The 17229-nt window shown below is 61.7% G+C and overlaps 5 protein-coding genes across 5 annotated transcripts; 2 read left to right on the top strand and 3 right to left on the bottom strand.

Moving 5' to 3' along the window:
• Window positions 1-92: 92 nt before the first annotated feature.
• VTJ83DRAFT_5980 (40S ribosomal protein uS15) lies at window positions 93-1101 on the bottom strand (the record flags this gene model as incomplete). The annotated part of the gene is made up of 4 exons (XM_071012640.1): window positions 93-266; window positions 370-416; window positions 744-776; window positions 900-1101. 4 exons carry the CDS (start codon window positions 1099-1101, stop codon window positions 93-95), a joined length of 456 nt encoding a protein of 151 aa, XP_070865355.1.
• Window positions 1102-2279: 1178 nt separating this feature from the next.
• VTJ83DRAFT_5979 (uncharacterized protein) lies at window positions 2280-4444 on the bottom strand (the record flags this gene model as incomplete). The annotated part of the gene is made up of 6 exons (XM_071012638.1): window positions 2280-2306; window positions 2375-2586; window positions 2675-2933; window positions 3033-4241; window positions 4324-4358; window positions 4417-4444. The coding sequence occupies 6 exons, from the start codon at window positions 4442-4444 to the stop codon at window positions 2280-2282; spliced, it is 1770 nt and encodes a 589-aa protein (XP_070865354.1).
• Window positions 4445-4971: 527 nt separating this feature from the next.
• Window positions 4972-6823, top strand: VTJ83DRAFT_5978 (uncharacterized protein; the record flags this gene model as incomplete). The annotated part of the gene is made up of 4 exons (XM_071012637.1): window positions 4972-5050; window positions 5232-5265; window positions 5332-6143; window positions 6267-6823. The coding sequence occupies 4 exons, from the start codon at window positions 4972-4974 to the stop codon at window positions 6821-6823; spliced, it is 1482 nt and encodes a 493-aa protein (XP_070865353.1).
• A 114-nt stretch (window positions 6824-6937) lies between these two features.
• VTJ83DRAFT_5977 (uncharacterized protein) lies at window positions 6938-8604 on the bottom strand (the record flags this gene model as incomplete). Its single annotated transcript, XM_071012636.1, has 2 exons — window positions 6938-7564; window positions 7945-8604. 2 exons carry the CDS (start codon window positions 8602-8604, stop codon window positions 6938-6940), a joined length of 1287 nt encoding a protein of 428 aa, XP_070865352.1.
• Window positions 8605-9475: 871 nt separating this feature from the next.
• Window positions 9476-13162, top strand: VTJ83DRAFT_5976 (uncharacterized protein; the record flags this gene model as incomplete). The annotated part of the gene is made up of 1 exon (XM_071012635.1): window positions 9476-13162. The coding sequence occupies one exon, from the start codon at window positions 9476-9478 to the stop codon at window positions 13160-13162; it is 3687 nt and encodes a 1228-aa protein (XP_070865351.1).
• Between the last annotated feature and the right edge of the window lie 4067 nt (window positions 13163-17229).

Raw genomic sequence — 17229 nt, 5'->3', positions numbered from 1 at the left:
CCGCGGGCGCGCCCACTCCATCCCATACCGTGAACCCAATCCCCATCCCCATCCTCCTCGGCTCGGCGTTGTACGGTCATCCCCGCACTCGCTTAAGCGACGAGGGTGCTGGCGGTCGACGACTCGTACTTCCAGGTCGGCGGGAGGACACCGACGGTCTTGTAGTAGCGAGCCAGGCGGTGGATACGGGACTCGATGAGAATCAGGCGGAACTTGGAGTCCTTGTCCTTGCGGTTGCGCTCAAGGTGCTTGCGGACGGCGACGGCCTAAAGGGGAGGAGGAGGTAACAGTTAGCCAGGCCGTTCAAATTATCGTGTGGGGGGGTTGGACGAAAACAGGCAACCAAGCCTGGCATCGGTTCTCGCTCACCTTCTTGATAAGCATGTACAGGTCCTCCGGGATATCGGGGGCAAGGCCTGTCACACACATCTCTCTGTCAGCCATATGTATGACCAAGCAGAGGCATACTCCATCTCTTTTCTCTTCTCGTCCACGCCGTCCAAGCCGCATGCTCATGCGATGGGATGAAGGAACGAGCGAGCAGGTGAGTGCCCCTTTTGTTTATAGCTCGCGCCAGCCCAACAAGGAGGCAGCAGAGCAGAACAGAGCAGGCATCATCACTCGGCGTCGCTGTCCTTCTGTGTCCCCCTCGCGATTCGCAATTCGTCTCTTTCCGGGGGTAGGTGCGTCGATTCGAAGCTCGGAAGCCGAAGGAAAAAAGAAACAGCTGGCTCAGTCCATACCATTGCTCTTGAGGATACGGAGGATCTTGTTGCCTGTGGTCGAGATGGTCAGCCAGACCGTTCACACACGTTCCCTGCGGTCCCGTCATCCCTGCCGCTTTGTCGTCCTTGTTTCCCTCCTCCTCTTCCTCCTAGGATGGCGGTTCTTCAACGTACCCGTGACGAACTTGACCTGGGCAATGCCGTGGGAGTCACGGAGGATGACACCGATCTGAGAGGGGGTCACGCCCTTCTTGGCCAGCTTGCAGATCTGGTCGACGACCTGCTCGGGGGTGGTCTTGAGCCAGGACGGGGGGTTGCGAGAGTAGGGGATGGCCGAGGACGAAATGCCCTTGCCCTTGCTGTGAAGACGACCCATTTTTGGTGGTGGTTGAGGGGGAGTGTGTCGACGTTAAACCGGTGTCGTCGTTGATGTCGTCGTTGGCCGCGGCGGAATGGGGGGGGGGGGGTTTCAAAGTTCGCAAAACCAAACTCTCGAAATTTCCTTGCGCTGGGTCGGGGTTGCTAATTCGATTCTGTGGGCGGAGAAATTGTTAGGGCCTGAATTGTGATTGGCTGACGGAAGTTTGTTCACGTGACTTGATCTTTGTCGGGGTGGTGTCCCCAGCAAGTGGGGCTGCATCCGTGGTTTTTCCGCAAGACAAATTCTTGTCGACCAAACTTTGGCCTTCTCTTCCTTCTTGATCGCGACAAACCCCCCAACACCGAGTTGGCGTGCCGTGCGGCTTGGTTGCCGCAACCTGCTCCCATCCAAGTGGATGGGAGGCTCGTGGTTTACGTCTGCCATTGTGTCGGTGGTCGATCTGGAGTTTCAATTCCAACCAACCCGTTGTTCTTAACGGCGTATCAGGTAAGCCTTCATCTTGTTTTCTCCCTTGTTCCTCCCAGCCGTTTTCATGATGATCAACAACCTATATAAACAATTCTGGTACCTCTTATGTTAGAGTCCTTCGGGACTCGATGAATGAACTGGACTTCTGATTTCGATGGCACCCTCTGCTTTTCCATACTTCCATCATCCCATCTTGGATGGCAGCCCAGCTAACGAACGGCGAAGGTAGCAAGCAAACATCATCATCGCATGCAAGTACCCAAGAGGAAAGAGTCGGTCCGGTGAAAAACTGCACCAGCAAGGCGTCCTTCTTGGCCACCAACGCCCCGTATGCACTTCTATGTCCCCTAGCAGAGCCAAAAATACACAAACACCAATGCAAAAAGCCCTTGGTCATCGACCCATTTCCAGAGAGCGTGTGATCCATGGCTGATTCTCCTTGCCGCAAAGCATCGACGTGTTGCACCGCCTTCCCGAGTGATATTCGTACATGCTTCTTGATGTGGTCCGTCACGAAGAGAATTATAGTGAATTGTGCTCTCGTCCTCCTCCCTCTCTCTCTCTCTCTCTCTCCCCAGCCCGGACAAATTACTTCATTTTCTCACTCCTTGTACCTGTGTGCCGCCTGGCTTCCTCCTCTCTTGGAACACACGCTACCCATCCCCCCTCTCACGCCCACGCCTGAACGTTCGTTGTTCTTTCTCTTACCAAGCATTGACATCAAAGTTCTCCTGTCGCGGGAGTTAGCGCATGTTTGACAAGAAGCAAGACCCGGCAATCCAACAACAGGGAAGCTTACCTCCGAGAAGTACGTCGTAACAACGGTGCGATCCGAAAACTTCCTGCCCGCCAACGCCCGCAGCGCCGCCGTGGCCTGGTCGGGCGTCTCATACTTGATGTAGATCTTGCCGACGCCCGCCGACTGCCTGCTGCCGCCGGTGGGCCTGGGGATCTTGATCTCGAGGATCTTGCCAAACTTTTGGCATTCCGACTCGACCTCTTCGCGGATATCTGGGGCGGGATGGATGGTCAGCAACCCACCGCAACAGGAACAAAGTGAAGTTTGTGGGGCACAGCGGGCAGCGACAGCCAAACATACCCTCGTAGTCGTCGTTATCCATCAGCTCCTCGGGCGTCACCATGTTGAGCAGCTGCAACACCCGGGTGGCGCCGCCGTCGGTCGACATGGTGCCGGCCAGCATGGACATGGCGTTGACGCCCATCTCGCCGGCAACCTGGGTGATGCCGAAGCTGGCCTTTTGCACCTTGAGGGCGCGCTCGCCGAGCATCATGTTGTTGAGGCCCTGGATGGCGACGCTGGTGACGGCGGGATCGGTGTACTCGAGGAACGCGATGCCCTGGTGGTGGGCGAGTTAGCCAGCGCCGGAGGAGGAGGCCGGGGGAGGAGGAGGCAGAGGAAAAAGGGGGGGCGGCTGTAAAAATGACAAACAACGTACCCGTGACTCCTGCGTGCCGTTGTCCTTGACGAGGACAAAGGACTTGAGCTTGCCAAAGCTGACGAGCAGCTCCATGACCTGGTCGTCGGTCAGGTAGAGAGGCAGGTTCGTGATGCTGATCTTGTTGGGGCTGTCGACGACCACGCTCGAGGGCACGTCCGAATCGGGATCGAAGCGGGGGTCCTCGACGACCGCAGGCACGATGTAGTCTCTTGGCCGGCGGAGCTGCAGGCCGCGGGGGGAGCTGCCGTTGTCGCCGTTGGCGGGCGCCTCGTCGTCGGCCTCCATGGTGATGCCGTCCAAGGCCAGCGCCACCGTCGCGTCCGTGTTGTTGCGGAACTCGACCATGGCGAAGGAGTGGTCGGGGGAGACGTGGGCTTGCAGGCACGGGTCGGGGGTCTCGATGACGTTGAGGCCGTTGAGCTGCAGGTTGAAGAAGCCGACGAGCGATTCTTCGGTGGCGGACGGCGGGAGGTTGGAGACGATCAGGCGCTTGGCCTGGCGCGAGTTGGTGGGCTTCAGGGCGGCGTTGTTGACCGAGTCGGGACGGCTCATGAAGGCCTGGAGCTTGCTGGGGTCCATGGCGTGCTGCCTCGGCGCTCCGGGCAGCGGGAACATGCCCGACAGCTTGGCCTGCTCTGCCGTGACGTTGTCGTAGCCCGGAGGCTTGATGTCCCACTGGGTCAGGCGGCGCTTGCGCTCGAGAATGGGAACCACGTCGGTCAGGTCGGGGGTCGGCTCGCGCTTCTTGGGGGGAGGCGACGCGCTCCGCCGGCGATCCCGTTCCCTTTCGTAGTCGCGATCACGATCGCGCCGGGCCCCGCGACGGTCGTCGAGATAATCCCTGTCCCCCCGCCGATCCCTCCGGTCGTCATCGTCCCGCCGGCTCCTGCCGCTGCCGCGGTCGCGGTCCCATTCCCTCTCATCGCGGTCCCTCCGGTCGCGCCCAGAGTAGCGATCCTCGCGCTCGCGGTCGCGGCGGCTTCGGCTGGATGAGTAGGCGTCGGCGTCGGCGTCTTCGCGACGAGAGCGACCGCCGCGGTAGTCGGGAGAGCGCGAGCGTCTGCGTCCGCTGTCTCGAGCTCGGGCGTCGCCGCGGTCGCTGCGGTCACCACGGTCACCACGGTCGCCTCGGTCGCCTCGGTCGCCACGGTCGCCACGGTCTCCACGATCGCGCCGGTCATCGCGGTCTCTCCTCGAGGAGGAAGACTGGAGGAAAGGAAAATGCGTGAGCCATGGGTTGCTGCGGTGAACACAAGAGATGGTGATGGGGAATGAATGGACAACGTACGGGGTAGTCGCGAGACGAGCCATGGCGGCCGCTGTCTGTCGCGTCGGTCAGTATCCAAAGCAGGCACCCGAGGGAGATATGTGCCATGCGTACCCCTCGACGAGTAAGCTTCTCCGCTCATGATAGGCAAGGCCGGGGATGAACCAAAGGGCGATGGGAACAAGAATGTCGCGATTCCTCAAAGAGTCGCGGTGGTTTGATGATGACATTGGCCTTGGGAAGCGCGAGGCTGGAACTTTTTTGGGGCGGCTCATGCCATGAAGCTAGGCCCCTTCGGGTTAGTGCGGCTGTTCCAGCTCTTTGCCCCAGGCACGTTTTCGGCAGGCAAAGTGGGTCCTGACCAACCGAACGTCAGGGGAACTTGCTGAACAACACAGCTTTCCTTCACACGCTTGTCTTGTTTTCACGTAGCTACGCCGTCATCAGACGCCGAAGAGGGATCCATTGGCGTCTCTCCACCGCGTTTCCCGTAGCCTGGGATTTCTCTCCTTCCCATCACCTCTCCAGATACTTGGTTGGGAATCTGGACAAGAGACCGAGCCGTTGGATCTGCTTGGTCTCATCCTCCATCCGGTTCCCTTTTGAAACCAACAACAACAACAACAACATACCCAGATTTCCCCAGCAACCCGCCCGGTTCCGTTCACCATGCAGAAGATTTCTGAGTGGAGGAAGCTTCCGTTGAGCCTTAGTGAGCTCTGTATCGACACCACCCTCCGCTGTGGTCGTAGGTGCTCGTCTTCCACGCACATCTCTCCTTCAGCATGTTGTTGTTGTTGCCGTGTTGTTCCCTCGCACACCAGGGCGTGTTTACCGTACCATCAACCCTCCTCTGCCTGCTCCGATACCGAATGGCTGTTCCTGATGGCTTCCATGATTGCATTCAACTCACTAACCGTCCATGGCAGAGTCATTCCGTTGGAGGAAGATCAGCGATGAATGGTGAGGAAGCCCTTTGTTCCCTTGGATTCATCATACCCGCATGCCCACCCTGTCTAACACGGCCAGGCACTGCGTGCTTCGAGGACGTCTGGTCTCCCTCAAGCAAGATGCCACCCATCTTCACTACCGCGTAACATGGCCCCCAAAGGCTACCCTTCCCATCACCCCTCCCGCTTCCGTCCCGCCAGCACCAGCCGATAGCAACGGCACCACCCCGTCCAAAGATGCCAGCAGCAACGACAAAAACAACGCCAACGACAACGACAACGACAACGACGACGACACGGCGGCCCTCCTCCACCACTACTTTGCCCTCTCCCACTCCGCCCGGGCCCTCTACGACCAGTGGGCCGCGTCCGACGCCAACTTTGCCCGGCGCGCCCCCGCCTTCACCGGCATCCGCATCCTCAACCAGGACGCCTGGGAGGCGCTCGTCGCCTTCATCTGCAGCAGCAACAACAACATCGCGCGCATCGGGCAGATGGTCCAGAAGCTGTGCCTGCACTGGGGGCCCCACGTGGCCACGGTCGCGGGCGAGCCGTTCCACGACTTCCCCGCCCCCGAGGCGCTCGCCCGCGAGGGGGACAAGACCGAGGCCCGCCTGCGCGAGCTCGGGTTCGGGTACCGCGCCAAGTACATCGTGTCGACGGCCCGGCAGGTGGCGCTGGAGAGGCCCGCGGGGTGGCTGCTCGGGCTGAGGAACCCCGAGTGCCCGGACTTTGGCCAGGCGGCAGGAGTCAAGGACGATGCTGCGAACCGGCCAACGTATCGTGCGGCGCACGACGCGCTGCTCGAGCTGGCGGGGGTGGGGCCCAAGGTGGCGGATTGTGTTTGCTTGATGGGCTTGGGCTGGGGCGAGGCGGTGCCGATTGATACTCGTAAGCCACCTTTTTGTTTTTTCTTTCTCTCTCTCTCTCTCTCTCTCTCTTCCTTTCTCTTTTTTTTTTTCGTTCCTTTTGTAAAAGCAAGCATCACGCACGCTCACACAACCCACCCAACAGACGTCTGGCAGATCGCCCAACGGGACTACAAGTTTGGCGGGGGCAAGGGCACCAAGACGCTTAGCAAGGCCATGTACGACGCCGTGGGCGACCACTTTCGCAAGATCTGGGGCCCGCAGGCCGGCTGGGCCCAGAGCGTGCTTTTTACGGCGAACCTCAAGTCGTTTTCGGAGCAAGCGTCTTCGTCGCCGGTGAAGGCAAAGGCGCAGGCCAAGGTTGCTGTTGCTGCTGTTGATGCTGCTGCTGTCCCGTCCGCCGTGCAGCCCTCGCCTCCGGAGTCGGGAGAAGAAGCTGCGCCGGATGGAATCGAAGGGGAGGTCAAGGTGGTGGAAGAGACAGCGGTAGCGGTAGCGGTGGAGCAGACGACGTCGGGCTCTAGCAGCAGCCGCACTACCAGGAGGAGGGGTGAGCAGAACAAAGCGGCGGTCGCGCCGAGACAGACGCGAAAGCGGGCGGCAACGAAGGGACAGGCCGATGAGGCGCGCAACGTTCAAGAGCAGGCGGCTGAAACGGGGAGAGTAACTCGGCGGGCAAGCAAAAGACTTCGGGGAGCGTGAGGGATCATGAAGCCATGACCCAGAAAAAGAGAAACGGCTCGCGGTTGACCCGGCCGGTCAACATCCTGCAGGTGTTCAAGTGGTCCAAGATAGACAGATGGATATAGTTACGTATCAATTCGTGGCGGAAGGACCGTCTACGTTCCATTTGCTCAACAAGCCGACGTTCCATCCTTGAAACGTCCGCTCGCCAGGCGGCAACAGCGTCGTGCTCTCTTGCAGGTGCTGAAGGATCTGACGGATGGTCCCTCCCGGGAGGCTGATCTCGTGCGAATCGCACGTGAGGCCGGCCAGCATCTTGTCGGCCTCTTCGACAGACACGGCCCGAAACAGCAGCTTGATGGCGGGAACGCAGCGCGGCACGCCGCTCGAGGAGAAGACGATGCCACTGTTCAGCATCCAGATGTGGAGAGCATCCGTCTCCGCGCCCTTGCCCGGGTCGCCGCGCGCGGCATCGGGCAGGGGCGTGACCAGCGACTTGGAAGAGCCCGAGCGAGCGGCGGACGCGATCAGGCTGGCGGCGAGGCATTCCGGCGCCGTGGGCACCGAGCCCGAGGCCGACCTGCACAGGACCTGCCACTTCAGCAGCGTCACGGCCGAGGCGCGGACGTTGAAGAGGCCGAGCTGGGCGTGGCAGGAAGAGCAGAAGACGTTGGGGTTTCGGGAGGGACCTCCGGAGGAAGCGGACGCGACTAGCGCCTGGCTCTCGGAAGCCCCTTGGGCATGGGAAGACCACGAGAACTAAGGGGGAAAAGCGGACCGTCAGCCATCGCCATGACCGACACTGAGATGGCAAAAAAAAAAAAAAAGAAGGAAAAAAAATGAAGCGGGCATGTCCCTCCAGGAAATCCCCTGGCATTCACCACTCGAGAATGGTCTGGCGAAGCACGGAGGGCTGGCGGTCTTGCCTCAGGAAACGACCCATCCGGCGAAGGAGGTTCGTGACCTGCCGGCAGACAGAAATACGATGCGCCAGTGTGGTTTGATCTTGGGCATTGGTATCGGTATCCACGCCATCGAGATGGCATCGCATCGGCCTGGCTACCTTCTTGATGCCCGAGCGGGCTGGAGACTGGAGAGCGCCAACGGATGCTCTTTTTGATAAAACATTCCGAACATACCGTGAGATTCCGACAGTCCGTCTCGGCAAAGAGCAGGGAAGTCAGGTCGACAAAGCCGACGCCTTTCTGGGCCTGGATGGCAGACGAAGCACCGTAGCCCCGCGACGCCAGGCTCTTCTCATCGGCCTTGGCGGAGTCTTTGCTGTTGCCGTTTCCATCGTGATGAGGGTGATGATGATGATCCGGCTTGTGGCAGTGCCAGAACTCCATCATCTCGGCCCAGTTCTCGCTGGGCAGATCTTTCCAGGCCTTGACGGAGCCGCCGGGAACCACGTCGGCGCCGCAATGCCTGCAGGCCACGCCGGAGGTGGGAGCCAGATCGGTCGCCGACCACGGCACGTCCTCCACAGCCGCCTGCCGCTGCGAGGGGGGCAGGGCAGCGCCGTCGGCAGCGAGACGCCATGAGAGCGACGCGGTGCCCTTCTGCCGGTCCTGGACGGGGAGCAGCGTGCCGCCAAGCGCGGCCTTCCCTGGGAGGATCAGGCGGGACGTCTGGCCGCGATGGGCCAGATGGACGGTGCGGCCGTCGGCCGAGAGCGAGACCTGGGTGGATGCATCACTTGGGGAGTCGAGCGAGGCAGCGATGGAGATCTGGCGGATGTTGACGAGCAGCTCGGCGTAGAGCGCGCATGCCGACGAGGAGGAAGAGGAAGAAGACATGGATTGATTCTAGCGTGTTGTTTGGGATGCAAGAGGGGGAAAGAATCTGTGGTGTTGTTACATGAGGGCGACGTCAGCGCCATGAGGCAAGGAACATGTGTGTGTGTGTATGTGTGTGTGTGTGTGTGTGTGTGTGTGTGTGTGTGTGTGTGTGTGTGCACGGTCTGGAGTTGGAGAGGGGGAGCAATGCGATGGATGGATGAATGGATGAATGGATGGAGAGGAGAGATGGTGGTGAGAAGTTGGGAAGGGCAGCGAGGTGGAAGGTGGGAAAGTTGCAAAGCTGCCGAGCCGGGAAGCTCCAGTTCCCATGGAAAGGCTGAAGCTCCAGCGAGGAGGGCCATGCCAAGACTGGACCCCGAGCTCAGCCTTGCAGGACCAGCGCGTCTTTTTCCCGTCTTGTGATTGGTCCATGGCAGCTCTGGCCGTCTGCTTCGGGAACGGGGCCGCCAAAATTTCCCAACAACGCCGTGCACCGTTCGCTTTCTGGACGGAGCCTCCAATTCCCGTTCCACACACCACAACCACCGTCGTCGTCGTCGTCGTCCCCCACCACCTTGCTTCATCATCGTCCGCATCGTGGTCCCCATCCCCTCGACATCTCCCGTCCCATTGCTGTCACTCATCCCGACACCTGCGGGCTCGTCTGCCGGCTTTGTGCTTCGTCGTACGCGGAACCGCCAGCCCATCCATCCCCTTGGCCTGAGATTCCTCCCGGCATAGTCCGTCGTCTCGTCGAGCTTCGACACGAAACACGCGCCAACGTCCCCATCCTATCAACCCCCCCACCCCCACCCCCCGGTCTTGGCCCTCCTCCTACAACATCACGACACGAATGGGGTGAGCGCAGCATCCAGCGCCTGCAGTCACCATGTCGGACGCCGAGTTTGAGCAGATCCGGAAGCTCCAGGCCGAGCGCAACGCCGCCGCCGCCGCAAAGAAGGGCTCGCGGACCTTTGATCCCGCCAACCAGCGCCCCGATGCCTCCACCAAGGCCAGGCTCACCGAGGCCTGGGACACCGACCTGTACGACCGCGACAACGGCGACAAGTTTGCCGGCTACCATCGCGAGCTGCCGGGCGCCGACGCCGACGACGACGACATGCCCGACGCCGACGCCGACGCCGCCGCCGGCACGCGCCGCCTCGTCGGCCAGTACACGGCCACCCGGGCCCAGATCGACGAGTTCGCCCGCGGCGCCGGCGTCGAGGAGGACGACCCCCTGGCCGGACGCGGCGAGCGCAGCAACCGCATCGCCGACCGCGAGACCGACTACCAGAAGCGCCGCTTCGACCGTGCCCTGACCCCCACCCGCGTCGACCCCTTCGCCGCCGCCCAGGGTGCCGCCGCCGACGGACAGACATATCGCGCCATCATGGAGCGCCGCGAGCTGGAGCGCGAGGAGGAGCGCGTCCGCCGCGCCATCGAGCAGAAGATGAAGGAGGCCCAGGAGGCCGGCGAGGAGTACAAGCCCCTGCTCAAGGACGGCTCCGCCGACGACAGCAAGGACAAGGAGGATGCCTCCGCCGCCGCCGAAACGGGCCGGAAGCGCAAAAAGAGGTGGGATGTGGGCGCCGCCGAGACCCCCGAGCAGCCCGCCCCGGCGCCGGCGCCGGCCGAGCCCAAGAAGCGGTCGAGGTGGGACCAAGCGCCCGCCGTCCCCGCCATCGCGCCCGGGGCCGAGCAGCCCAAGAAGAAGTCGAGGTGGGACCAGGCCCCGGCCGCCACGCCCGCCGTCCCCGCCGGCCTCGCCACCCCGATGCATCCGTCTCAGGCGTCCGCGCTGCCCGCCGCCTTCGGCACCGACGCGTCGGCCCGGTACATGCCGCTCAGCGACGAGGAGCTCGACGCCATGCTCCCGGGCCTCGAGGAGGGCTACAAGATCCTCGAGCCTCCGCCGGGCTACGCCCCGGTCCGGGCGCCGGCGCGCAAGCTCGTCACGGCGCCGGCGCCGGCCACGGGCTTCACCATGCAGGACCCGTCCGCGGCGCGCCTCGCCGGCCAGCCCATGCCCAAGGAGATCCCGGGGGTCGGCGACCTGCAGTTCTTCAAGCCCGAGGACATGGCCTACTTTGGCAAGCTGGCCGACGGCGCCAACGAGGACGAGCTCAGCGTCGAGGAGCTCAAGGAGCGCAAGATCATGCGGCTGCTGCTCAAGGTCAAGAACGGCACCCCGCCGATGCGCAAGACGGCCCTGCGCCAGCTGACCGACAACGCCCGCAACTTTGGCGCCGGCCCCCTCTTCAACCAGATCCTGCCGCTGCTCATGGAGAAGTCGCTCGAGGACCAGGAGCGCCACCTGCTCGTCAAGGTCATCGACCGCATCCTCTACAAGCTCGACGACATGGTGCGGCCGTACGTGCACAAGATCCTGGTGGTCATCGAGCCGCTGCTCATTGACCAGGACTACTACGCCCGCGTCGAGGGCCGCGAGATCATCTCGAACCTCGCCAAGGCCGCCGGCCTGGCCACCATGATCAGCGTGATGCGGCCCGACATCGACCACGTCGACGAGTACGTGCGCAACACGACGGCCCGCGCCTTCGCCGTGGTCGCCTCCGCCCTCGGCATCCCCGCCCTCCTGCCCTTCCTCCGGGCCGTCTGCCGCAGCAAAAAGTCGTGGCAGGCCCGCCACACGGGCGTCAAGATCGTGCAGCAGATCCCCATCCTCATGGGCTGCGCCGTCCTGCCCCACCTCAAGCAGCTCGTCGACTGCATCGGGCCCAACCTCAACGACGAGCAGACCAAGGTGCGCACCGTCACCAGCCTGGCCATCGCCGCCCTGGCCGAGGCGTCCAACCCCTACGGCATCGAGAGCTTCGACGAGATCCTCAACCCGCTGTGGACGGGCGCCCGCAAGCAGCGCGGCAAGGGCCTCGCCGGCTTCCTCAAGGCCGTCGGCTACATCATCCCGCTCATGGACGAGGACTACGCCAACTACTACACGAGCCAGATCATGGAGATCCTGCTGCGCGAGTTCTCGTCGCCCGACGAGGAGATGAAGAAGGTGGTGCTCAAGGTCATCTCGCAGTGCGCCGCCACCGACGGCGTCACGGCGGGGTACCTCAAGGAGCACGTGCTCGACGAGTTCTTCAAGAGCTTTTGGGTGCGCCGCATGGCCCTCGACAAGCGCAACTACCGCCAGGTCGTCGAGACCACCGTCGACATCGGCCAGAAGGTGGGCGTCAGCGAGATCCTCGAGCGCATCGTCAACAACCTCAAGGACGAGAGCGAGGCGTACCGCAAGATGACGGTCGAGACGGTCGAGAAGCTCGTCGCCTCGCTCGGCGCCGCCGACATTGGCGAGCGCCTCGAGGAGCGCCTCGTCGACGGCATCCTGCACGCCTTCCAGGAGCAGACGGTCGAGGACATTGTCATGCTCAACGGCTTCGGCTCCGTCGTCAACGCCCTCGGCACCCGCTGCAAGCCGTACCTGCCCCAGATCGTCAGCACCATCCTGTGGCGCCTCAACAACAAGTCCCCCACGGTGCGCCAGCAGGCCGCCGACCTGGTCTCGCGCATCGCCATGGTCATGAAGCAGTGCGGCGAGGACGCCCTCATGGGCAAGCTCGGCATCGTCCTCTACGAGTACCTCGGCGAGGAGTACCCCGAGGTCCTCGGCTCCATCCTCGGCGCCCTGCGCTCCATCGTCACCGTGGTCGGCATCAGCCAGATGCAGCCCCCCATCAAGGACCTGCTGCCGCGCCTGACGCCCATCCTGCGCAACCGCCACGAAAAGGTGCAGGAGAACACCATCGACCTGGTGGGCCGCATCGCCGACCGCGGCCCCGAGAGCGTCAACGCGCGCGAGTGGATGCGCATCTGCTTCGAGCTCCTCGACATGCTCAAGGCCCACAAGAAGGGCATCCGCCGCGCCGCCAACAACACGTTTGGCTTCATCGCCAAGGCCATCGGCCCCCAGGACGTGCTGGCCACCCTGCTCAACAACCTGCGCGTCCAGGAGCGCCAGTCGCGCGTCAACACGGCCGTGGCCATCGGCATCGTGGCCGAGACGTGCGCCCCCTTCACGGTCCTGCCCGCCCTCATGAACGAGTACCGCGTGCCCGAGCTCAACGTGCAAAACGGCGTGCTCAAGTCGCTGTCCTTCCTCTTTGAGTACATTGGTGAGATGGCCAAGGACTACGTCTACGCCGTCACGCCGCTGCTCGAGGACGCCCTCATCGACCGCGACCAGGTCCACCGCCAGACGGCCGCCTCGGTCGTCAAGCACATCGCCCTCGGCGTCGTCGGGCTGGGCTGCGAGGACGCCATGGTCCACCTGCTCAACCTGCTCTACCCGAACCTGTTCGAGACGAGCCCTCACGTCATCGACCGCATCATCGAGGCCATCGAGGCCATCCGCGTCGCCGTCGGGCCGGGCGTCGTCATGAACTACGTCTGGGCGGGCCTGTTCCACCCGGCCCGCAAGGTGCGCACGCCTTACTGGAGGCTCTACAACGACGCCTACGTGTGCAGCGCCGACGCCATGGTGCCGTATTACCCCAACCTGGCCGAGGAAGGGGGGATCGATCGGGGAGAGCTGGCGGTGGTGTTGTAAAGCGGGTGGGGGGTTGAGGTCGGGGTTGGGGTTGGGGGACACGCTGGGATGTGTTTGTATGTGTGGTAGACAGACAGAGCGATTGTTTTAATGTAGACCGAGAGAGAGAGAGAGAGAGAGAGAGGGAGGGAGGGGTCCGTTTTGTGTTGGAGGGCAAGAGTGGAAAGGAAGACGCCACGGATTTCTTTGGTGTTTCATTTCATTTATTTTTGGTCATGTTCCAATGGAGTTTGATCATGGGGGCTTTTGGTCGTAGCTATACACATTCCATTGCCTTGCATGTTGTCGAGTTGCCTGGTAGATGGCTGGACGGACGTCTGTGTGCGTGCGTGTGTGTGTTGTGTGTACGTTCTTCCTCCCTGTGCGTGTCCACTCCCCGGACTCGGGGCCGCCCACCTTCACCTCGCCGGAGCCATGGTAGGCGTTCTTGTCCGTACAGAGGGCTTCCACACGGGAACCCGCTCAGATCCGAGTTGACGGCATCCCTCACGAACCACCCCGTACGCGCAGCCCTGGGATTCGACCCCTGCCACTCCCCGTTTGTTCTATCACTCTTTTGTTCTATTACACTAGGAAAAAAAAAAAAAAAAACATAAAAAGGCGGCACATGCGTCGTACCGCTCGAGTTGGTTCCTGTACAGCGCGAGCTGCCGATGGGCTCTGCCGAGGTACCGGGTTTCTGGCAATGTCATAAAGGGCTTCGGCAACGCTGTGTCCACTCATTTGAACGAGATAACAAGTAACAAGCGGAGGGATTCATTAGGGCCCTCCCCCCCCCCCCCCCCCCCCCCCTCTCTTCCCCCCGGTTCCTGTTTCCAGCTGCGGCTGAGGTGCACAAGGGAGGGAGGGAGGGAGCGTCTTGATGGGTCTTCGTCAAGGTACGGTGCACAGTAAGGCTTTGGGGAGGAGTAAATGACGCTCCTCCAGGCTTTTGAGAAAAGAATGCGCGTGTTGCGATTCGGCGGCGGGGGAGGCCAGCGATATCGGGGAGGATGTGCCGGGAGGCCCAACCCAACGTGACCTTACATAAAGATGACTACACAGTACCTATGCTATCCGCATTTCGCTAGTTACGTACACCTGGTCCTTTTTGTGCATGGCGGTACATATGTAGTACACACAGTATGTATGCGTACACATGCCCGAAGCAGTCGATACTAACCATCTCCGAAGCCAGCCCGTCCGTCGGCGCCGCCAGGGTGCGGTATCCGTCGCGGCGGCGAAAGGGTATTAGTTGGCGGATCCTTTGGGGTTCGTGACGGGAGTTTGCAGTCGCAAGGAATCCTACCTCGGACGGGCCAAGTCCAGGTGGTAGGCTACGCAACTCCCCCCCCGGCTCCTCCCGCGCGATCGCTTGGATGGGACCTAGCGTTTCAGATTCTGCACGCTGGAATGGGCCAAGGTAATGATGCCGTAGCACCCTGGTCGGCGGCGCTTCTTAGCTTCTTGGGACGGGCACAGCTCATCAACAAAACGGAAAGCGATTACGAGACGGCGCTGCGGTGTTCTGACATGGGGCTTTGCAAGTGTTATTCTCGTCCGCATGATTTTGTTTCTCGCTTTGCATTCCCTTGCCTCCGTTGCCTCCGTGTCATGTTGAGCCGCGATCCCGGGATCCGGCTCGCCGATTTTGTTGGGCTCCGGCCCTTCCTGGAACGCCGAAAGCCGTCTTGGCACGGAGGTTTCCCGAGTCAACCCCCGGAAGAGCCCCCCGTGCCAAGACTGGAACACGGGAGAACGGAGCGGGGGGGGGGGGGTTGCAGGGATGGATGCGATACCACCCTAACCCGCCCAGCTCTCTGACGTCATGGTAAACAAGTGAACGGTAACGGTGACGGTGACGTTTCCAAACAGGTGAATGGTGACGTTTCAAACCCACAACGTGCAACTTTTCTCGCCTAGGCACCGCCCCCAGGAGGCCAAGCTGCGAGAACGAATCGAAACAAGAGCCAACGCCGGAGCGTTCGTGACGTCAGGACGTTGGGAGCCACCCATGCGCGTTTGTTGAGCGCCCGGAGCATCTTCAAGCCCGGCTCGGCTCTTTCTTCTCTCGCCGCGGAAGCGCTTAGCGGGGGAGCCAGGGAAACCAGCCCGCCGGGAGCCGAGCTTACGCTTTGGAGCTCCCTCATCAAGCCTATACTTACTTACTGCCCAAGGCTCGTCAACACGGGCGATCACGGCGGCTGGACCTACTCTAGACCACCAGGCCAGGCACCCAGCACACCACCTGAAACCCCCCTCCCCACTTACATCCCCAAGCCGCAGCCAAGCATCGCAGAAGCAGCCAGGAGGGTTCGCCTTGGGTTGCATCCCACCCTACAAACAGGGCGGGGTTCCGAGCCCGCCGGGCCTCGTCAGAAACGCGCACAATCCCTTCGCGGCAAGGATCCGAGAGGCCCTGGGGACGCGTTCCTTGTCCTCCGGCATTCCACCGAGACCGATTCGAACACTTGAAACAACCCGTCGTGCAGGGGCGGCCTCGTGGGATGGCTGCCTCCCGGTCCCTGCCCTACTCCCCTACCTACCTACCTTGGGCGTGCTATGATTAGTACATACACTCTGATGAGTGTGTGCAGGCAAGATACCTGGCCCTGAGAGACACGAGGGACGCTTCCGAGTGGTGGAGCGAGGGGGAGTCGGTCCTTCTCGGGCGGTCGAGTTGGGACGGTAAAGGAAGGGGAGGGGAGGGGAGGGGGGGGGGAGAGAAACAAAACGAGGCAGCTCCCAGGAGGGCGTTTGGCGCCCCCCCCCCCCCCCCCCCGGCTTCCGGTACCTTAACTTCTTCCCCGACAGCCCTGTCCGCTTCTTTGGCGGATAGCTTCCTGCTTACTGGCTGTCTTGTCAGTGGGCTAGGGAAAAGCACACAGTACCTACCTTAACCTTGCCTTATTACCTAGATACCTAACGTTACCCGTTACATAAGGTGGGAAGCTCAGGTAAGTGAGCTGGTGGGGCTGACGAGACCACCGGCGCCTGCCAGCGCCTGCCCTGCGCCGCTGGGTGGTATCGTCGCCGGGTTCTGCTACGCACACTTACGTCAGGGAGGTAGCATCGGCTTGCCCTGTCCTCCTCGGGCGCACGTCATCTTGCACTCCCGTCCAAAGGATCTCATGCAACCTCTCCTCCCCTCCCCTCCCATCCCCTCCTCTCCTCTCCTCTCCCTTCCCCCACTCGACCAGCTTCCAAGGTGAAGCTTGAGAGGCGGTAGCGTACACAGTGCACTACAGTACGTACGTCTTCCAAAGGGGAAACCCTTCCCCCCCCCCCCCCCCCTTTCAAGAACGCCGCCCAACGATGCACCCCAAAGCGTTCGCCCCGGGGCCAAGGGCACCGCGCCAGCCATGACTCAAGAGGGCGGTGGTATCATGCTCTGGCCTGACGTCGCTCGTTAAGGCGGGTAGGCGAAAAGGGAAGGTAGGTGACGGCTCTAAGTATAGGTTGCCGGGCACAAGACGCCGATGCAAAGTTAGGTGTGTGCGTGTAATGGGTAGATTGTGTGTATGGATGTATGTACGTGCGTGTGCGTGCGTGCGAGCGTGCGAGCGTGCGAGCGTGCGAGCGTGCGAGCGTGCGTCGGGAAGGCGTGGGCATAGGGCGTGGCGTGTGGCGATGGCCACATCCGGCGCCGGGTACGTCAGTTCGGATAGCTCAAGCAACTCTTGCTCGCTGCATAATGTGCGCCTTGGGGTTGGGGACCTAGACGAAAGCGGGCCGACGGAGGAAAAGACGCAATGACTCAGCAGCCTTGAAGAAGGGATCCCCCCAGTACGGCAAGATGTTTTTTTCCATGTCTCCATTAACCGTTACTGCAGACAGGGCAAGCGTACCTAGCCGTGGTTCATGCGTAAGAGAGGACAATGTAAGGTGATGCGACGGTGTGTACGAAAGGAAACGAATTGTGTACCATGGAGATAGGTATGTCTCTGCCAACATGTATTCTGAGTTGCGCCCTTTTACAATAAGTATTACAATAATACGCCGCCTGTCCTTCCCGAGTACATACACCCCATGGATCAGGGGGAGGGGATTTTGCGTTTTCGTTACTGTGTAGTTATACGCTTGGGTAA

Source organism: Remersonia thermophila, chromosome 5 (genome assembly GCF_042764415.1).
Source record: "Remersonia thermophila strain ATCC 22073 chromosome 5, whole genome shotgun sequence".
NCBI classification, from domain to species: Eukaryota; Fungi; Ascomycota; class Sordariomycetes; order Sordariales; family Chaetomiaceae; genus Remersonia; species Remersonia thermophila.
The sequence above is the reverse complement of the archived record's forward strand: the minus strand, read 5'-3'. Positions and strand labels throughout refer to the sequence as shown.